This window comes from Raphanus sativus, chromosome 2, assembly GCF_000801105.2.
Source record: "Raphanus sativus cultivar WK10039 chromosome 2, ASM80110v3, whole genome shotgun sequence".
NCBI lineage: Eukaryota > Viridiplantae > Streptophyta > Magnoliopsida > Brassicales > Brassicaceae > Raphanus > Raphanus sativus.
Window position 1 is genome coordinate 4,300,822 of NC_079512.1, and position 14,404 is coordinate 4,315,225.

The 14,404-nt window shown below is 34.7% G+C and overlaps 3 protein-coding genes and 1 long non-coding RNA gene across 4 annotated transcripts; all 4 read right to left on the reverse strand.

The window, feature by feature from the left end:
* Positions 1 to 75: 75 nt before the first annotated feature.
* On the reverse strand, positions 76 to 768 carry LOC130500378 (uncharacterized). The gene is made up of 2 exons (XR_008939000.1): positions 341 to 768; positions 76 to 258 (listed from the first exon to the last, which is right to left on the reverse strand). It is a non-coding gene; the product is annotated as an uncharacterized LOC130500378 (long non-coding RNA).
* A 3,085-nt stretch (positions 769 to 3,853) lies between these two features.
* Positions 3,854 to 4,786, reverse strand: LOC108836614 (uncharacterized). Its single transcript, XM_018609749.2, has 2 exons — positions 4,230 to 4,786; positions 3,854 to 4,155 (listed from the first exon to the last, which is right to left on the reverse strand). The coding sequence occupies exons 1-2, from the start codon at positions 4,760 to 4,762 to the stop codon at positions 4,107 to 4,109; spliced, it is 582 nt and encodes a 193-aa protein (XP_018465251.2). The 5' UTR covers positions 4,763 to 4,786; the 3' UTR covers positions 3,854 to 4,106.
* Positions 4,787 to 6,406: 1,620 nt separating this feature from the next.
* LOC108836613 (uncharacterized) lies at positions 6,407 to 7,490 on the reverse strand. The gene is made up of 4 exons (XM_056995361.1): positions 7,270 to 7,490; positions 6,968 to 7,038; positions 6,748 to 6,883; positions 6,407 to 6,619 (listed from the first exon to the last, which is right to left on the reverse strand). The coding sequence occupies exons 1-4, from the start codon at positions 7,424 to 7,426 to the stop codon at positions 6,528 to 6,530; spliced, it is 456 nt and encodes a 151-aa protein (XP_056851341.1). The 5' UTR covers positions 7,427 to 7,490; the 3' UTR covers positions 6,407 to 6,527.
* Positions 7,491 to 11,856: 4,366 nt separating this feature from the next.
* On the reverse strand, positions 11,857 to 14,027 carry LOC108832444 (pre-mRNA-processing factor 19 homolog 1-like). Its single transcript, XM_057004003.1, has 9 exons — positions 14,015 to 14,027; positions 13,834 to 13,919; positions 13,504 to 13,596; positions 13,082 to 13,168; positions 12,772 to 12,913; positions 12,555 to 12,676; positions 12,076 to 12,171; positions 11,931 to 11,990; positions 11,857 to 11,865 (listed from the first exon to the last, which is right to left on the reverse strand). Exons 1-9 carry the CDS (start codon positions 14,025 to 14,027, stop codon positions 11,857 to 11,859), a joined length of 708 nt encoding a protein of 235 aa, XP_056859983.1.
* Between the last annotated feature and the right edge of the window lie 377 nt (positions 14,028 to 14,404).

Here is a 14,404-nt window from a genome sequence, read left to right on the forward strand (position 1 = left end):
GTAACCAATTACACACTTACACCCATTATAGTTCCAATAACTTCCCCACATGAACCATTCATATACACCACAATATGCTTTTGGTAAATATATACGTATATGATGCATTACCCCATGGCAAGAGCGGTAACAGGATTACCAAAAAGAGAAAAAAGAATCTAATACGGTTAGCTCCGGCGAACTTCGACGCTATCCCTATAACGGCTGCTAAGATCGAGAATGTAAGGAAGAAGGGGGCTGCTCCATTGCCTACAAAACCTAAGCAATAACTAACAACACCGAATAAATTATTTAAAATGGTCAAATGTACGAATAGAGAGAGACGTGAAGAAGAGTTTACTTGGGTGGTTGGTCTGGCCGTTGATGTATTTATTAACACACCAACTAGCGAAACCAAGTACAATAAGGTACATAACCAGATTCAAGAGCAGCAATGGTGCTGCTATGTTCCTTCCGACCGGCGTCACCATTTTTCAATGTCCTCGTTTCCCCTTTATTCAACTCCTCTGATCTCTACTTCTTTGCAACTCTTATCCAACAGAAGCTCTACTTGTTCGGTGATGATCGATTGATAGGATATGTGACATATATAGTTTATATACACAAAGCTTAAGGTCGTTTCTTGGCGAGGAGCACGTGCCATGCACAGAGGACCTTCTTTGTTTAGCTGGTTACAGGTGGTGGGCACACGTGTTTTGTATTCCAAAGTGTTGGATAATATCCAGTGTTGTCATTCAGCTCGAATCTCCAAGTGAACTCTTTTATATGATCTCCTTATGCTTTATCATATTAAACGTTCGAGGCTACCATATATTGGTAAGTATCGTCAGCAATTATTTATAATAGTTCGCCTGGCGTTAATTAACGTTCATATATTTTGAACCGCATATTGATTGGCTATGTAATATTGAATTCTTTTACATTTTATACAGGTTTGGATAGGTCTAGAAGTCTTTTTTTTTGTAACTTAATTTAGAAGTCATATTCTGTTTAAGATTTTAACAAAAATCATTTTAAAACTATAATTATGGTAGATGGTACTGATTATTGTTTTGGTGTATAACAAGGTTTGTGAAGTTAAATGTCGGAGAAGTTACAACGTTTCAGATGCTTTCCTTTTTACTTCTTTGCCTTTCAAACATATATATATATATATATACACATATATGATGATAGTAATATGAATATCTATGAGACTTATATAAAATTTTATATAGCAGTAGCCATGATAATCTGCTTTTTTGAGGATTGGTGTCTTTTATGATGTTTTGGATGATGAAACACCTCCAGTTTTCTCAAGGTCCTGTTGTCTTGCTCGTTCCATTTTCCGCTTTCGCCATTCTTCCAATGCTGTGTGGTTTAGAGAACATTTGTGAGTGACAGCTGTAGAAACACTGTCCATAGTACAAGGTTTGGGTTTCTTATTAAAAATTTCTACTCTATCACAATTTTGTGAAAATACATGATTTAGCAGTTTACGTGAAAATATAAGATTTAATCGTTTTGTGGTTAAAAACGTGATTGCAATTTTAACGAAAAATGTGATTTCACTCCTAGAATATAATAATAATAATAATAATTAATACAAAACCAATTATGTTTTGTATTGAAAGATATTTAAGTATTTGGAGTTTTAGATATAATGTTTACATCCAAAATTCACAAACTTAGATAATAAATAAATAAAATTATAGATGAGATTTTTTGGTCAAACTAGATCCATTTATATCGGAATTTGCATATATATGCATAGCTTAAATTAGACATGTTTTAATTTGTGATTCATCTATAAATGTACTTCTTTACCTCTAATTTTGAAAACACCATTATTTCACTATCGAAGATGAAAGTTGCTTTCAAACCTTGGCTTATTGGTTTTCTTATGCTCACAATTTTTCTGTTCGGTTTGTATTTTGATTTACAAATTTATTGATACATTATATAATCCTTCTAATATAAATTTTATTGATGTGTTTTATTTTATACACCTATATAAACTATATGTCTAATTCTATAATATCGAGTTTAATGATCTTTTAAGAGTAATCAATGAATAAGAAAGAAGATGTTTTAGACTTTCAGTTTTTTTCTATTTGTGAAGGAAATTCTCCAAACATATGTTTACAAAACAATGATTTTCTGTTTTAAATATAAAACTAAGATTATGTTTTAATTGTTATAATAATAGGTGAAATGGCGATTGCTCAGAAAGGAAAAAGTGGCAACCAATGTAGAAGGGTATTACGAAACGAAAATGGAACATGTCCCCAACAGGTGTGTCAAGCCGAATGTGTCAAAAGGCATAAAGAAGGGCAAGGCAGTTGCACAACTAATCCAACAGACAAAAAAATGCTATGTATATGTCATTATCCGTGCGCTCGCTGATTTTTTTTATCTACACGAGCACTCAAATAATATTGGGTTATAATATTATCATTTATTTGTCAAAGAAAATAATAAAATTTTAAATAAACTGTTGTTTTTGGGATAATAAGGTGTATTCAATGTTTTAAAATTCGATCCGACCACTGAACCGAACGACTAACTGGCTTACAAAATTATTGGATCCGCTGGCAAACCACAAATTAATAAATTACTAGATTTATTTATATAATAATATTTTACATATTTAATAAAATATAGGAGATATTTTATGTTTTAAAAATATATAAAAATGTAAATTTAGTTTTTAAAAAAAAAAAAAATTTCATTTCACATACAAAATATCAAAAAAAAAATTTAGACTAGTTAACATTATTAGAAAAATTAAGGCTTAAAATCCATAAGTATTTAAATGTCTACTTTATATAATGAAATTAAAATTTAAATCCAAAATAAACCAAAAGTAAAATATAAAATTGTAATAGATTATAGATACCAAATGACATCAACTATTTTTTTTCTCAATCATCGTTTATTTCATTGTACATGTAGTATAGTAAAATATTCATCAAAATCTAAAAATTCACAAATAAAAATCAAAACTATAAATATAATGTAAGTGATATTCACGATAAACAAAAAAGAAACGAAAAAACATAAAAAGTCAAAGGACCTATATAGTAAAAAAAAACTGAGTCAAATGACATACATAGTTGGCAACAGAGGAAGAAGATAGTATAAAACTAAAAATTTAACTTCTTATTTAGAATACTAAATATATTTTAATAATTTTTTAATATCTATTGGGTCAACCACAAGTTCAACCAGTAGCCGGATACCAAATTTTAAGTTTTTTGTGAATTTTATCGAATTTTTAAATAGATTTTATTCTAAAATGGATTACATATCGAATTACCGGATTTATCGATTTGACCCGAATTTGAAAAGGAGGAACCTTGTTTGCATGACAGATTGTCGTTAATGGACCACTCGTTGTCCTAATAAACTATATTAGTGAAAATGGCAATTTCACAATAATTAAATAATTTCTTTATTTTAATTATTTTAATATATATTAATTCGCACGAATATACAGGCCATCATTTAGTTAGGTTGAAATATGTATAAAGGTTATTAATTACTTGCATGACAGTATGTTTGATACAAGTGTTTTGCTACATATTAAATAGTCCCTATGTTCTAGAAAATAAGATTTTCTAGAGTTTTTATGTTTATTAAAAATATAATAAATATTTACAACTTAGTTTACTATTTATTTTTCTATACACTTTCTAATAATTATTCTCCAATAAAATTTAATCAATTCAAATATTCACAATTAATGTTCTTTAAAATATTTAAAAAAATTATCTTCGTTGAATAAGAATAAAATCTAGAAAAACTTATTTTTGAGAACGGAGGAAGTAGTACTGAATATTGTTTGTTCTATAACAAGGTTTGTGAAGTTTAATATAGGAAACATTAATTAAAACATTTCAGATATTTTCCTTTGTATTTCTTTACCTTTCAAACATGTATGTATATGATAGTAATATGAATATTTTCTGAGACTTTGTATTGTTTACATAGTTTTATATAGTAGCCGCCATGATAATCTAATATCTTCTTCTTCTTCTTTTGGTAAAAGTGAAAATCGGATAGCTTCTTGAGAGTTAATAGTGTCATTATATTTGGATGATGAAACTCCTTCGGTTTTCTCAAGATCACGTTGTTTTGCTCGTTCCATTTTCCGCTTTCGCCAATCTCCAAGTGCTGCGCGGTTTAGAGAACAATTGTTTAATTTTAGGCATGGTTATATTTGGCAAATCTGGAAGTCCAGAAACAACCTCGTCTTCAATAATAGGATTATCACAGTGGAAGAAACCATCTCATTGGCTGTAGCAGCAGCGGCTGAGTGGAGCAGAAGCCAAATGAAGAAACCATCGACAATGAAAACCTCCTTGCCGACCATACAGAACCATCCTAACTGTGTTTTGGTCAGGACGGACGCAGCCTGGAATGAGGCTTCAAAAACTGCAGGCTTGGGCTGGATAACGGAAGATCGAAGCAGAGTTGCCTCTTTCTCCTCCACCGCCAGATTCGTTAGCTCCCCTCTTATGGCAGAGGGCCTCGCTCTTCGGACGGCACTCATGAAATGCAGAGATCTTGCTCTCCCTCGCATACACTGTGAATCGGACTGCTCTCTTCTCATCAAAGCTCTGAAGTCGGATGCTTCCTTCGCGGAATTATACGGCATTGTGGCTGATATATTATCTATCGCTTCTTCGTTTGAATTTGTTTCCTTTTCCTGGATCTCGCGTGAGAGAAATAGGTTGGCTGATAATTTAGCAAAGCAGGTCTTAGCTGCTGAATTTGCCATTATGGCCTCAACCAACTCTGTTTTAGAGACTTAAATGATTTAATGAATGGGTGTTTCAAAAAAAAAAAAAAAAGCATGGTTATATTTTATATGTTTTTCTCCAATTGATTGGTCCATCTGTATAACTCCTTAGCCAAGCTTTTAACACGCATAATTTGTCTTTACACATTACATGAAATCTATTACACATGTTTGACATTTTCTAATTGATAAAGTTGTATGTATCATTCACTTATGCATTAACTTTTTCTATAGATAGAAGAGGATACTATCGTCTGGAATACTACTCTCATTAGTGTTCAAGAAATTGATAAAAGTTACTGTATTTTTTTCCCATATGCCCTTATTCCAGGGCCTGCTCAATAGAAACAGGGACCTATGGGGCAAAAATAAAATTAGATCCTTCCCATTAATATTTTTTAAATAATATTATTAAAAATAAATATTTAAAGAAAATTTTATTAAAAATTTAAGGAAGAACTTCGACGCTATCTCTCATTCTAATACGGTTAGCTCCGGCGAACTTCGACGCTATCTCTATAACGGCTGCTAAGATCGAGAATGTAAGGAAGAAGGGGGTTGCTCCATTGCCTACAAAACCTAAGCAATAACTAACAACATCGAATAAATTATTTAAAATGGTCAAATGTACGAATAGAGAGCGACGTGAAGAAGAGTTTACGTCGGTGGTTGGTCTGGCCGTTGATGTATTTATTAACACACCAACTAGCGAAACCAAGTACAATAAGGTACATAACCAGATTCAAGAGCAGCAATGGTGCTGCTATGTTCCTTCCGACCGGCGTCACCATTTTTCAATTTCCTCGTTTCCCCTTCTATTCAACTCCTCTGATCTCTACTTCTTTGCAACTCTTATCCAACAGAAGCTCTACTTGTTCGGTGATGATCGATTGATAGGATATGTGACATATATAGTTTATATACACAAAGCTTCAGGTCGTTTCTTGGCGAGGAGCACGTGCCATGCACAGAGGATCTTCTTTGTTTAGCTGGTTACAGGTGGTGGGAACACGTGTCTTGTATTCCAAAGTGTTGGATAATATCCAGTGTTGTCATTCAGCTCGAATCTTTAAGTGAATTTTTATATGATCTCCTTATGCTTTATCATCTTAAACGTTGGAGGCTACCATATATTGGTAAGTATCGTCAGCAACTACTTATAATAGATTTTTTATTAAAAATAAATGTTAAATTTTATTCATCAAAAAAACTTTGTTACAACAAGAGTTGCATATCTTAAAATCTACTCCAATCAATTTTGAATCTACTCAACTTCTATCAGCTATTTACAATCTTGTTGCAAACCAAAATTGGAGAACTTCTTCTCTACGCTTTCCACCTTTAGTTCTCATCAGACTCAGCTTGTTCCTAGTCCCTATATTAATAAACTTCTTCGGACTTGGCAAACGAAGCGGCTTTTCCCCATGCCGAATCTTGTTTCGTTCTCTCCACAAAACATGAATACTGGCCTGGCATTAATTAACGTTCATATATTTTGAACCGCATATTGATTGGCTATGTAATATTGAAATTTTTTACATTTTATACAGGTTTGGATAGTTTTAGATGTCATATTCTGTTTAAGTTTTTAACAAAAATCATTTTAAAACTATAATTATGGTAGATGGTACTGAATATTGATTTGGTGTATAACAAGGTTTGTGAAGTTAAATGTCGGAGAAGTTACAACGTTTCCGATGCTTTCCTTTTTACTTCTTTGCCTTTCGAATATAGTTAGTGTCTTTTATGGTGTTTTGGATGATGAAACACCTCCAGTTTTCTCAAGGTCCCGTTGTCTTGCTCGTTCCATTTTCCGCTTTCGCCATTCTTCCAATGCTGTGTGGTTTAGAGAACATTTGTGAGTGACAAATCAAAACCCTCTTTGTATGTATTTTCTTTTTTGTTTCTGATCTAAATCACATAGCATAATAACCAACAAAAGATTATTGTTGACAGTTTTTTACCTTTCAAGCTTGATTCCTCGTTTGTGGGGAGAAAAGCTTTAGGCCGTTTAGCCAGATCAACGGCTGTGTTCTGCTTCACATCTTTCTGCTGCTCTGTTTCACGTCCTGCAAATGCCTCCTGTTGTATTTCTTTGACCTATCATTCAAAGACAGATAGTGATGGCATATTTGGCTTTGCAAAAAAATGCTACGGTAATGTAAACAGTGTAAGTTTACGTACTCTTTTGATGAGCTCTAAAGGTTGCATGGCAAGCCTAATCTCTCGGGCCTCCTTGATATACCGAAGCCGAGCTGCATTTATCAAAGGGTGCGGTATGGTGAAGGAATGAAACAAGGAAAGCCAAAAAGAACAAAACATTTTAAGAACACAATGTCAAAAGCAAGACAACAGTTTCCATGGACAATGAGCACAACAACTCCAAGTGATCAGTTCAACAGGCAGAATCTAAAGTATTCTTCAAATCCATTCTCAGCTTTGTAGAAGCAACACATACGAGAAAGAGAGATCAGATCGTAACAAACCTGAAATGATTCGGGGAGAGGAAGAAGAAGAAGATGGCGATGAAGTGAAAAAGCCGCGAAGGAGGAAGAGGAAGATGAGCACGTTGACGATAGTCAGAGCTATTGTTGCCTTCTTGAAGGAAAACCTCTTTCGACATTGATGATAAATATGATCCATCTTTTTTTCTTAATTGTGGTCTTTCTATAGGATTTGATTTCACAAAAAAAACTTGGAATTTATGAAGAATCACAAATCCTCTTCTTCTACAGACTAAAACAGGTGTTTGACTTTCTTTTTCTTTCTTTTTGTTAAATCTTTGATTGGACTATTTAATTTTTAAATATCTTTCCTTTTTAGGTAACAATTTAATTATTTTACATTAAATAGTGTAAATATCTTGATTATGTGACATGAATCCAAACATTTCTTACCTTCTTTCACTTTAATTAATTTGAACTAGATTATCTTCTGAAATTGAAATCTTTACTTAGCTAAATGGTTGTATCACTGATGAACCAACTATGTCTTACTTTGGGCATGAGTTCTATGTTTTTTTAAATAGATTGGTCCATCTGTATTAAATAGATTATCTGTTTCAAAAAAATCTATTTTTTTACATTTTCAATACATGTTTTATTTTCTAACTACAAACTTCAAAATTAATTACATTTATTAAATTTTTATTGACTTAAAATTATAGAAAAATATAATCACAAAAAATTATGCATACATACATATATAAAATTTAATATATTTTATTAATATGATTGAAAAGTTTAAAATATGTAACATTTTGAAACATAGGAAGTAATAGTTTGATATACTTCTATTTAATGCATGAATAATTAAATAAAAATGATATAAATAAAAGTTTATTGGTTATTTAAAAGGGTAAAAATAGATTTGATATATATAAAGTTACAATAAAGTTGTAACATGAGACTTATCTTTATTTTGAAACAAAATAATGAAATTAAGATAACATTTATTATGAAACCGAAAGAATATATTTTTATTTAGAAAACTTACAAAAAATAGTTTCATTTATTTATTTTTGTAGCTAAAATTCTACATAAAAAATATATGCAGCACTAATTTACAACAGAGTATATACAGCTCATTCCAATCAAACTTTATTCTGTCTTAGTTATACTATTTATTTCACTTATATCAAATTGTTTAAACAACAGCGTAGAGAGATGTGACAAATTATTGCAAATTGTAGTAAAATTAAAGATAAATACAAAATATTATTGTTGAAACAAGAATTTAGTTATTTTCTAGCAAATGATGCCCTAGTGGAAGGTTTAAGTTTCTATAAGAAAGCCAAGGCTCTGCTCTTGACGGTGAGACTTGAGAGGCATCTTCTATTCATGAATCTTGTGCAGAATCTTCAGTGCTGTCAGTGCTAGGTAAACCAAATATCCTGAGATTACGGTCCATTGAACCGACTGCTACGTATTTGGCGTCAGGACCAAACTTAACACATGTTGCTTTACCTGCAAGTTCATCATGAATTTACAATGTCTGCATAATAGACTTTAAAAAAGGAAGAGAAGAACAGTGACTCCAAAAGCTTAATCAAATGACATACCTGTACCGGACAGATCAGGAAGTGTCTTTACGGGGTTCCACTCTGCTTTTACACTCGCCGTTTGGAATACTCTGAAACGTTGAAATGCACAAGTGTTATTATTAGTCTGATCCGCAAGAGCAACATACACATATACACGCACGGCATTTCTAGAGACCACATGTTCTTAAATTTGCACAAGTCTCTTTAAATCAATGTAAACCTCACCTTATATCTGAAGCAGCAATGCCAAGATAAGATCCGCTATGGTCAAACTCCACTGCAAAATAAATTTCATTCATGTCTTAGAAATGAATACGGAATACCACAATCAACAAAATGGACTAGTGAGAGGTGCTCAGGTAGTTGAATACCTGAGTTTGCGTCTGGAAATTCAAATGTTCGGAAGTTCTTTAGCTTGCGCAGGTCCCACAACCTAACACCATCCAGCGCAGCAGTCTGAACAAATAAGAAAGGAAAAATAGGTTCAGCCAAAGTGGACGCCGGTGATATCGGTCTTTCTGTTTAGTTGAGTCAAAGTACCCACCGCGAGGAAATAGCCGTTTTCAGAGAATGATACAGATGTGATCTCTCCAGTGTGTCCACCGAACTTCGCCACGTTTGCCTATTAGCCGACAGAGAAAGATTAAATTAAGGTGAGAACAGATGGAGAATACTAAAAAAACGTTTGATGATCTCAAGAGCTGATGGAGAAAGAAAATCAAGGGAGATTTTTACCTGACTTTTTACATCCCAGATTTTGACAATAGATTGAGCAGTACCAGTTCCAAGAATGAGACCATCAGGATGGAAAGCAGCAGCCGTGTAATCCACCTTTTCGGAATCATCTGTTACCTGAAAAATAACAACAGGCATGAGAAAGACACGTCGAAGAAAAGTTTGTTTTCTTCTATTGTCTTATTTCGCATCGCTCATGTTTCCTATGCTTTCCATAAACAATGTATGAAGCGATAATCTGAAACTTGAAAAACAGGTATCAGACTGGATAAGAAGTTTGCGAACCTGGGCCAGGCATAAACCGGAGGACATGTCATAGAAGCACCACGTACTGTCAAGCGATGCAGACACAAAGTATTTATTCGTTGCATGGACAGTGACAGCTCGCACCTGAAAAGCACATCATTGTTTTACGTTATAATAGAACAAAATGCAGTACTACAGGTAAAACTGTATGCGATTCTTCAATTTCATCCTTACTTCTGCAGAGTGATCTTTCAATGTATGTCTACAGGTATATGTAGTTCCCATCCTCGGAACTCCCCCAGATACGGACTGTCTGCAGAGTGTCAAAACACCAAAATCAGACGAACAGTGATGCATATGATCATTAATCAAACTTAACACTGAGAGACCACAAACGTTCAATGGTACGAAAAACAAAGTTATGTATGAAATTCATCAAGCTAGGTATTAAACAAAGATAGCATCAACGAGTTATAAGGTTAAGTCAACTTACTTTAGATAGTCTCATCATGACATGATGATTTTTACAAGAACTAGATTTCACAGTAGCTGCGTGAGCAGCAACTAAAAAGATTCTAGACTTTCTATAAACACGTTCTTTTTTTTTTTTTTTTTGAAAGGAATTTTAAATTTATTCATCAAAAAAACCTTGTTACAGTGAGAAAACTGCTATTTGTTCCAAAAGATTAAAACCAAATACATAAAAGCTTTTTATCTTCTTCCAAACCAAACTCTCATGGCACCTTCATATTTATCTCCTTTCTTCCTTCTAAGAGATGTAATTCTGTTTCTCACCAACTTGTCCAATCTTGCAATCAAACAAGTAGCTGGCTGATCAGGATCTCCCACTCTTCTTGTATTTCTCTCAAGCCACAACGCATATAAAACTGCCTGAAAACAGTATCTCAAAAGGAAAGTGACATCTTTCTCCTGCCTCCCCCGTATCACTTCCTGAGTTACATGTTCCCATTTGTAAACCTCTCCACGACCTGCCAAACTACCAATAGTCTCCTTCCAAACTAACTTCGAGTATGAGCAGTCAAAAAATAGATGATCCCTTGTTTCCAAATCCTCTTTACATAACCAACATGTAGCATTTGCAAGAGGATTCCAATGAAGGATCCTATCTCCAGTTGCCAACCTGTTTCTCATTGCTAACCAAGTAATGAAAGCAAACTTCGGTGTGGCTTCCTTGATCCATATGCCTTTACTCCATAGAATCTTAGGCGAATGGACTCGAGTAAGATTCCAAGTGTGAGAAGTACTGAACCCCCTTCTGAACTCTCCAGTTTCCCTCCTCCATAAACACACGTCTTCCATCATATTTATTCCTCTCCTTTTCAGGTTCAGCACTTCATGATCAATCTGTCGATAAACCGGTACTCGATGCATCCTTGTTTTGTATATTTGAATGGCTCTTTCCACCGTAGAATGCAACGGAATACCCAAGACTGCACACCCCCCTTCTCCAGTTAGATCAATCAGTTTGCCCAAAGTAGACCAATTATCCAACCAGAAGAAAGTGTTAGCCCCATTATTTATCTCCACTTGAATAAACTGATAAGCTAAACTCCTTAGCTTAATCAATTTTTTCCACATCCAAGATCCTAGGACACTGCTCTCCTTGACACTCCAAAAAGACCCTTTTCGAATCAAATATCTCCAAATCCACTTTACCCAGAGCGAGTTTCTTGTAGAAATCAATCTCCAAATAAGCTTCAAGCATGAGACAGTATTAGCTTCACTTAGATTCCTCAGACCTAGACCACCTTCATCTCTTGGTTTGCAAACATCTTTCCAAGCGACTTTGGCTTTATGAGTAGATAGTTCAGGCCCTGACCAAAGAAACGCCGAACAGATGCTATTTATTTCCTGAATACACTCCTTTGGCAACCGAAAAGCCGACATCCAGAAGCTTACTATACTATAGAGTACAGATCCAATTAGCTGAAGCCGACCAGCAAACGAAAGGTGTCTTGCCGTCCAAGACGAAATACGATAGATCATGCATTACTTAGCAAAGGACGATAGAAATCCCAACACAGATGCTTCACAAGAACTACACACGGAAAAATTAAACAACCATCGGAATTCAGGCCTTTATATTAAAAAAATTTGGCTTACCTTGTCTGATGAAGCAGTCAAAACAAGATCTGTGTCACCTACAAACTTAATACTTGTAACCTGCAAAGGAAACAATGCAGGTCAAGCACAAAACTAAGGGGAAAGATTAGATGAAAAGATTAGAAAACTGCGGCAAAATAAAGACCTTCTTTGAGTGACCAGTCAACGTTGACAAGATTTGTCCTGATGGACGATCAAAGAGAACGGCAGTTGTATCGATTCCTCCGGTCGCAATGACATCCTGATTATCAATTCAGTTCGCGGTGACTTTCCAGAACGGATAACAACATAAAGTGATAAGCGGAAAATGAAGAGGATCCAGTTATCAAACCTTAGAACGTAGGATGTCCATCTAAAAAATACCAGGTCTGCTGGTCTTGTGAAGTGGATGGCTTGAGAGCTGTGTGAACTTCTCCAGATCATCAATTGAAGCCAATGTTGGAGGGATCTAGCGAGGCAATGAGGAAACAATATCAAGACAAAAGGGCCACGCGCAAAATCTAACAAAAGACAGAATACAACTCCAGATCCGTTGAACGATAAAATACAGAGTTAGCATGTAACTCTCTCATAAATTCCACTTTCCAACCAAGATACTAATATATCTGAAGCTAGATGTATTACCTGTCTCTTTTTACGTTGCTGGGAAAGAGCAGCGTTACAATCAGTCAGTTCTGTAATAACTTCAGCCGAAATTCCAAGACTCATTTTCTTCGCATCAGGACCTTGTTCACCACCATCAGCAGCTATTTAAAAGATAGCAATTTTGTTACAAGATAACTGAAAACACAGCCAAGTATATTTTGATAAGAAATTTTACAGGCATAATGTAGACGCATACCTCGTTTACCATTACTAAGAGTGGCATTCGCTGGGGCAACTTCGGGAGCTGCAGGTAACTGACTTTCAGCCTCTGAAAGCAATTGTCGTGCCTCGTCTCTTTCTTTTTTTAGCCTAGCAATCACACGACAAGCAGCATCATGCTGCAAAGAGAAGAAAGAGTGTACCCCCCAAAAAAATCCATCAATCACCTTTATTACTAATAATTAATGGAAACGTCCAGAAAATAATACTGAAGTAAATAAGCAATATTCATGAGTCATATATCAGGTGGGGGGCACAGGTAGTCAGGCAGTTGATAAAAAAATTACCTGATACAAAGCATGACTTAGCTCTTGCCTCGCAGTGTGCAGTTGTTGTTCAAGTGAAAAATTTGTTAGCATCAAACCATCCCATTCCTGAAAGCACAAAATATAAATGAACATATGCATTTATTTTACAGAATTAAACATAATAGTGAAAACAATCATGTCTTCGTAGCAGTAAACAAATGTACGAATGACTCAAGCACCAGCTTTACAAAAGAGTAGAGTGTTCATCCGCTATGTTAAATATAGCTTAAACAGAGACATGGAACTAGCCCTGTATAGTCTATCAAGTTCTTAAATCTACAGAGCTCTACTCTACCTAATCCTCAATGAATCAATCAATCAATCAAGGAGAAGTAAAGCAAGCTTAAAGCCTCGAAAGAAAGCATGGGAAAAAAAAATTAGCAGACAATATAAAAGCTTACAGTCTGGAACGCTCCGAGCAATCCAGGGATGCTAGCTGTGTGTAATGGTTTTGGTTTTACAATCTGCAAAACGGTCCCAAAGAGCGAATCAGGCTGTAATAAGTTTCTCCAAACACAGCTCTATGAAAAATAGTTCCAGAAGTTGGATTACCTTTCCAGTTTTGAATTGATGGCAACAATGTCACCAATGGTGTGTGGTTTCCCATAGTACCTATAATGTACCCAAAGCACTTCACAAAATTATTACCATACAAGTATCAATGTCTGATAAGGATCTTACTAGATAGGAGTCTAATCACGAAGAAAAGAAAAGAAAAGCGAAGAGCTTACCGAGATGTGCGTCTCGATTAGCCGCTTCTCGTAGAGCAAACCAGTCTTCTTCGAAACCACAGGCTCCACCGGAACTTCGCCGGATACTATACGAAAAAAAAAAAAAAAAAGACAAGAGTGTCACTAACAGACACCAGCCAGAGTCGTAGATTGGCAAATAGAGAAGAAAGAGAAGTCTTACTTGCACAGTTCATTTTAGTGTGAACGAAGACTTAAGAGTAAGAAGACGCGCAACCATAAGATAGATTGGAATAAGAAGAATATTATAAGCAACTCCTTAGTGGCTGAGGCTAGGGTTTATCTACTCCGGTCCGGCGGTAACTAAACAAAACGCGGAAGACGAGAAGGAGGAGGAAAGTAGACGGCGATATCAAAGAGGGCAAACAAAACAAAACAAAATGTTACGCCTTGGGCAAGTTCGATATTTTTTGCTATTAAATATTTGGGCCTTTTGGTGGTTCAAAAAAGGATTTGGGCCTTTGTGATTGTGTGATTTGGTTTAATGTAGGCTTTTATAAAGCCCATTATTTAAACGTTGCCGTTTTGTTCTTTATAGAAAGAAACTGATAAT

Bases quoted from the DNA above. Each gene is read 5' to 3' on its own strand.
- LOC108836613 (XM_056995361.1), bottom strand. From the start codon at position 7,426: ATGGATCATATTTATCATCAATGTCGAAAGAGGTTTTCCTTCAAGAAG. The intron at 7,039-7,269 runs GTTTGTTACGAT...TGATAAATGCAG, and splicing joins CTCTCCCCGAATCATTTCAG to CTCGGCTTCGGTATATCAAG. The intron at 6,620-6,747 runs GTAAAAAACTGT...TAAACCACACAG, and splicing joins CGAGGAATCAAGCTTGAAAG to CATTGGAAGAATGGCGAAAG.
- LOC108836614 (XM_018609749.2), bottom strand. From the start codon at position 4,762: ATGGCAAATTCAGCAGCTAAGACCTGCTTTGCTAAATTATCAGCCAAC. The intron at 4,156-4,229 runs GTTGTTTCTGGA...TAAACCGCGCAG, and splicing joins ATCCTATTATTGAAGACGAG to CACTTGGAGATTGGCGAAAG.
- LOC108832444 (XM_057004003.1), bottom strand. The intron at 13,597-13,833 runs GTAAGCTCTTCG...AACTTATTACAG, and splicing joins TAATCGAGACGCACATCTCG to CCTGATTCGCTCTTTGGGAC. The intron at 11,991-12,075 runs GTCTTTATTTTG...TTTCCTTTGCAG, and splicing joins TGACTGGTCACTCAAAGAAG to GTTACAAGTATTAAGTTTGT.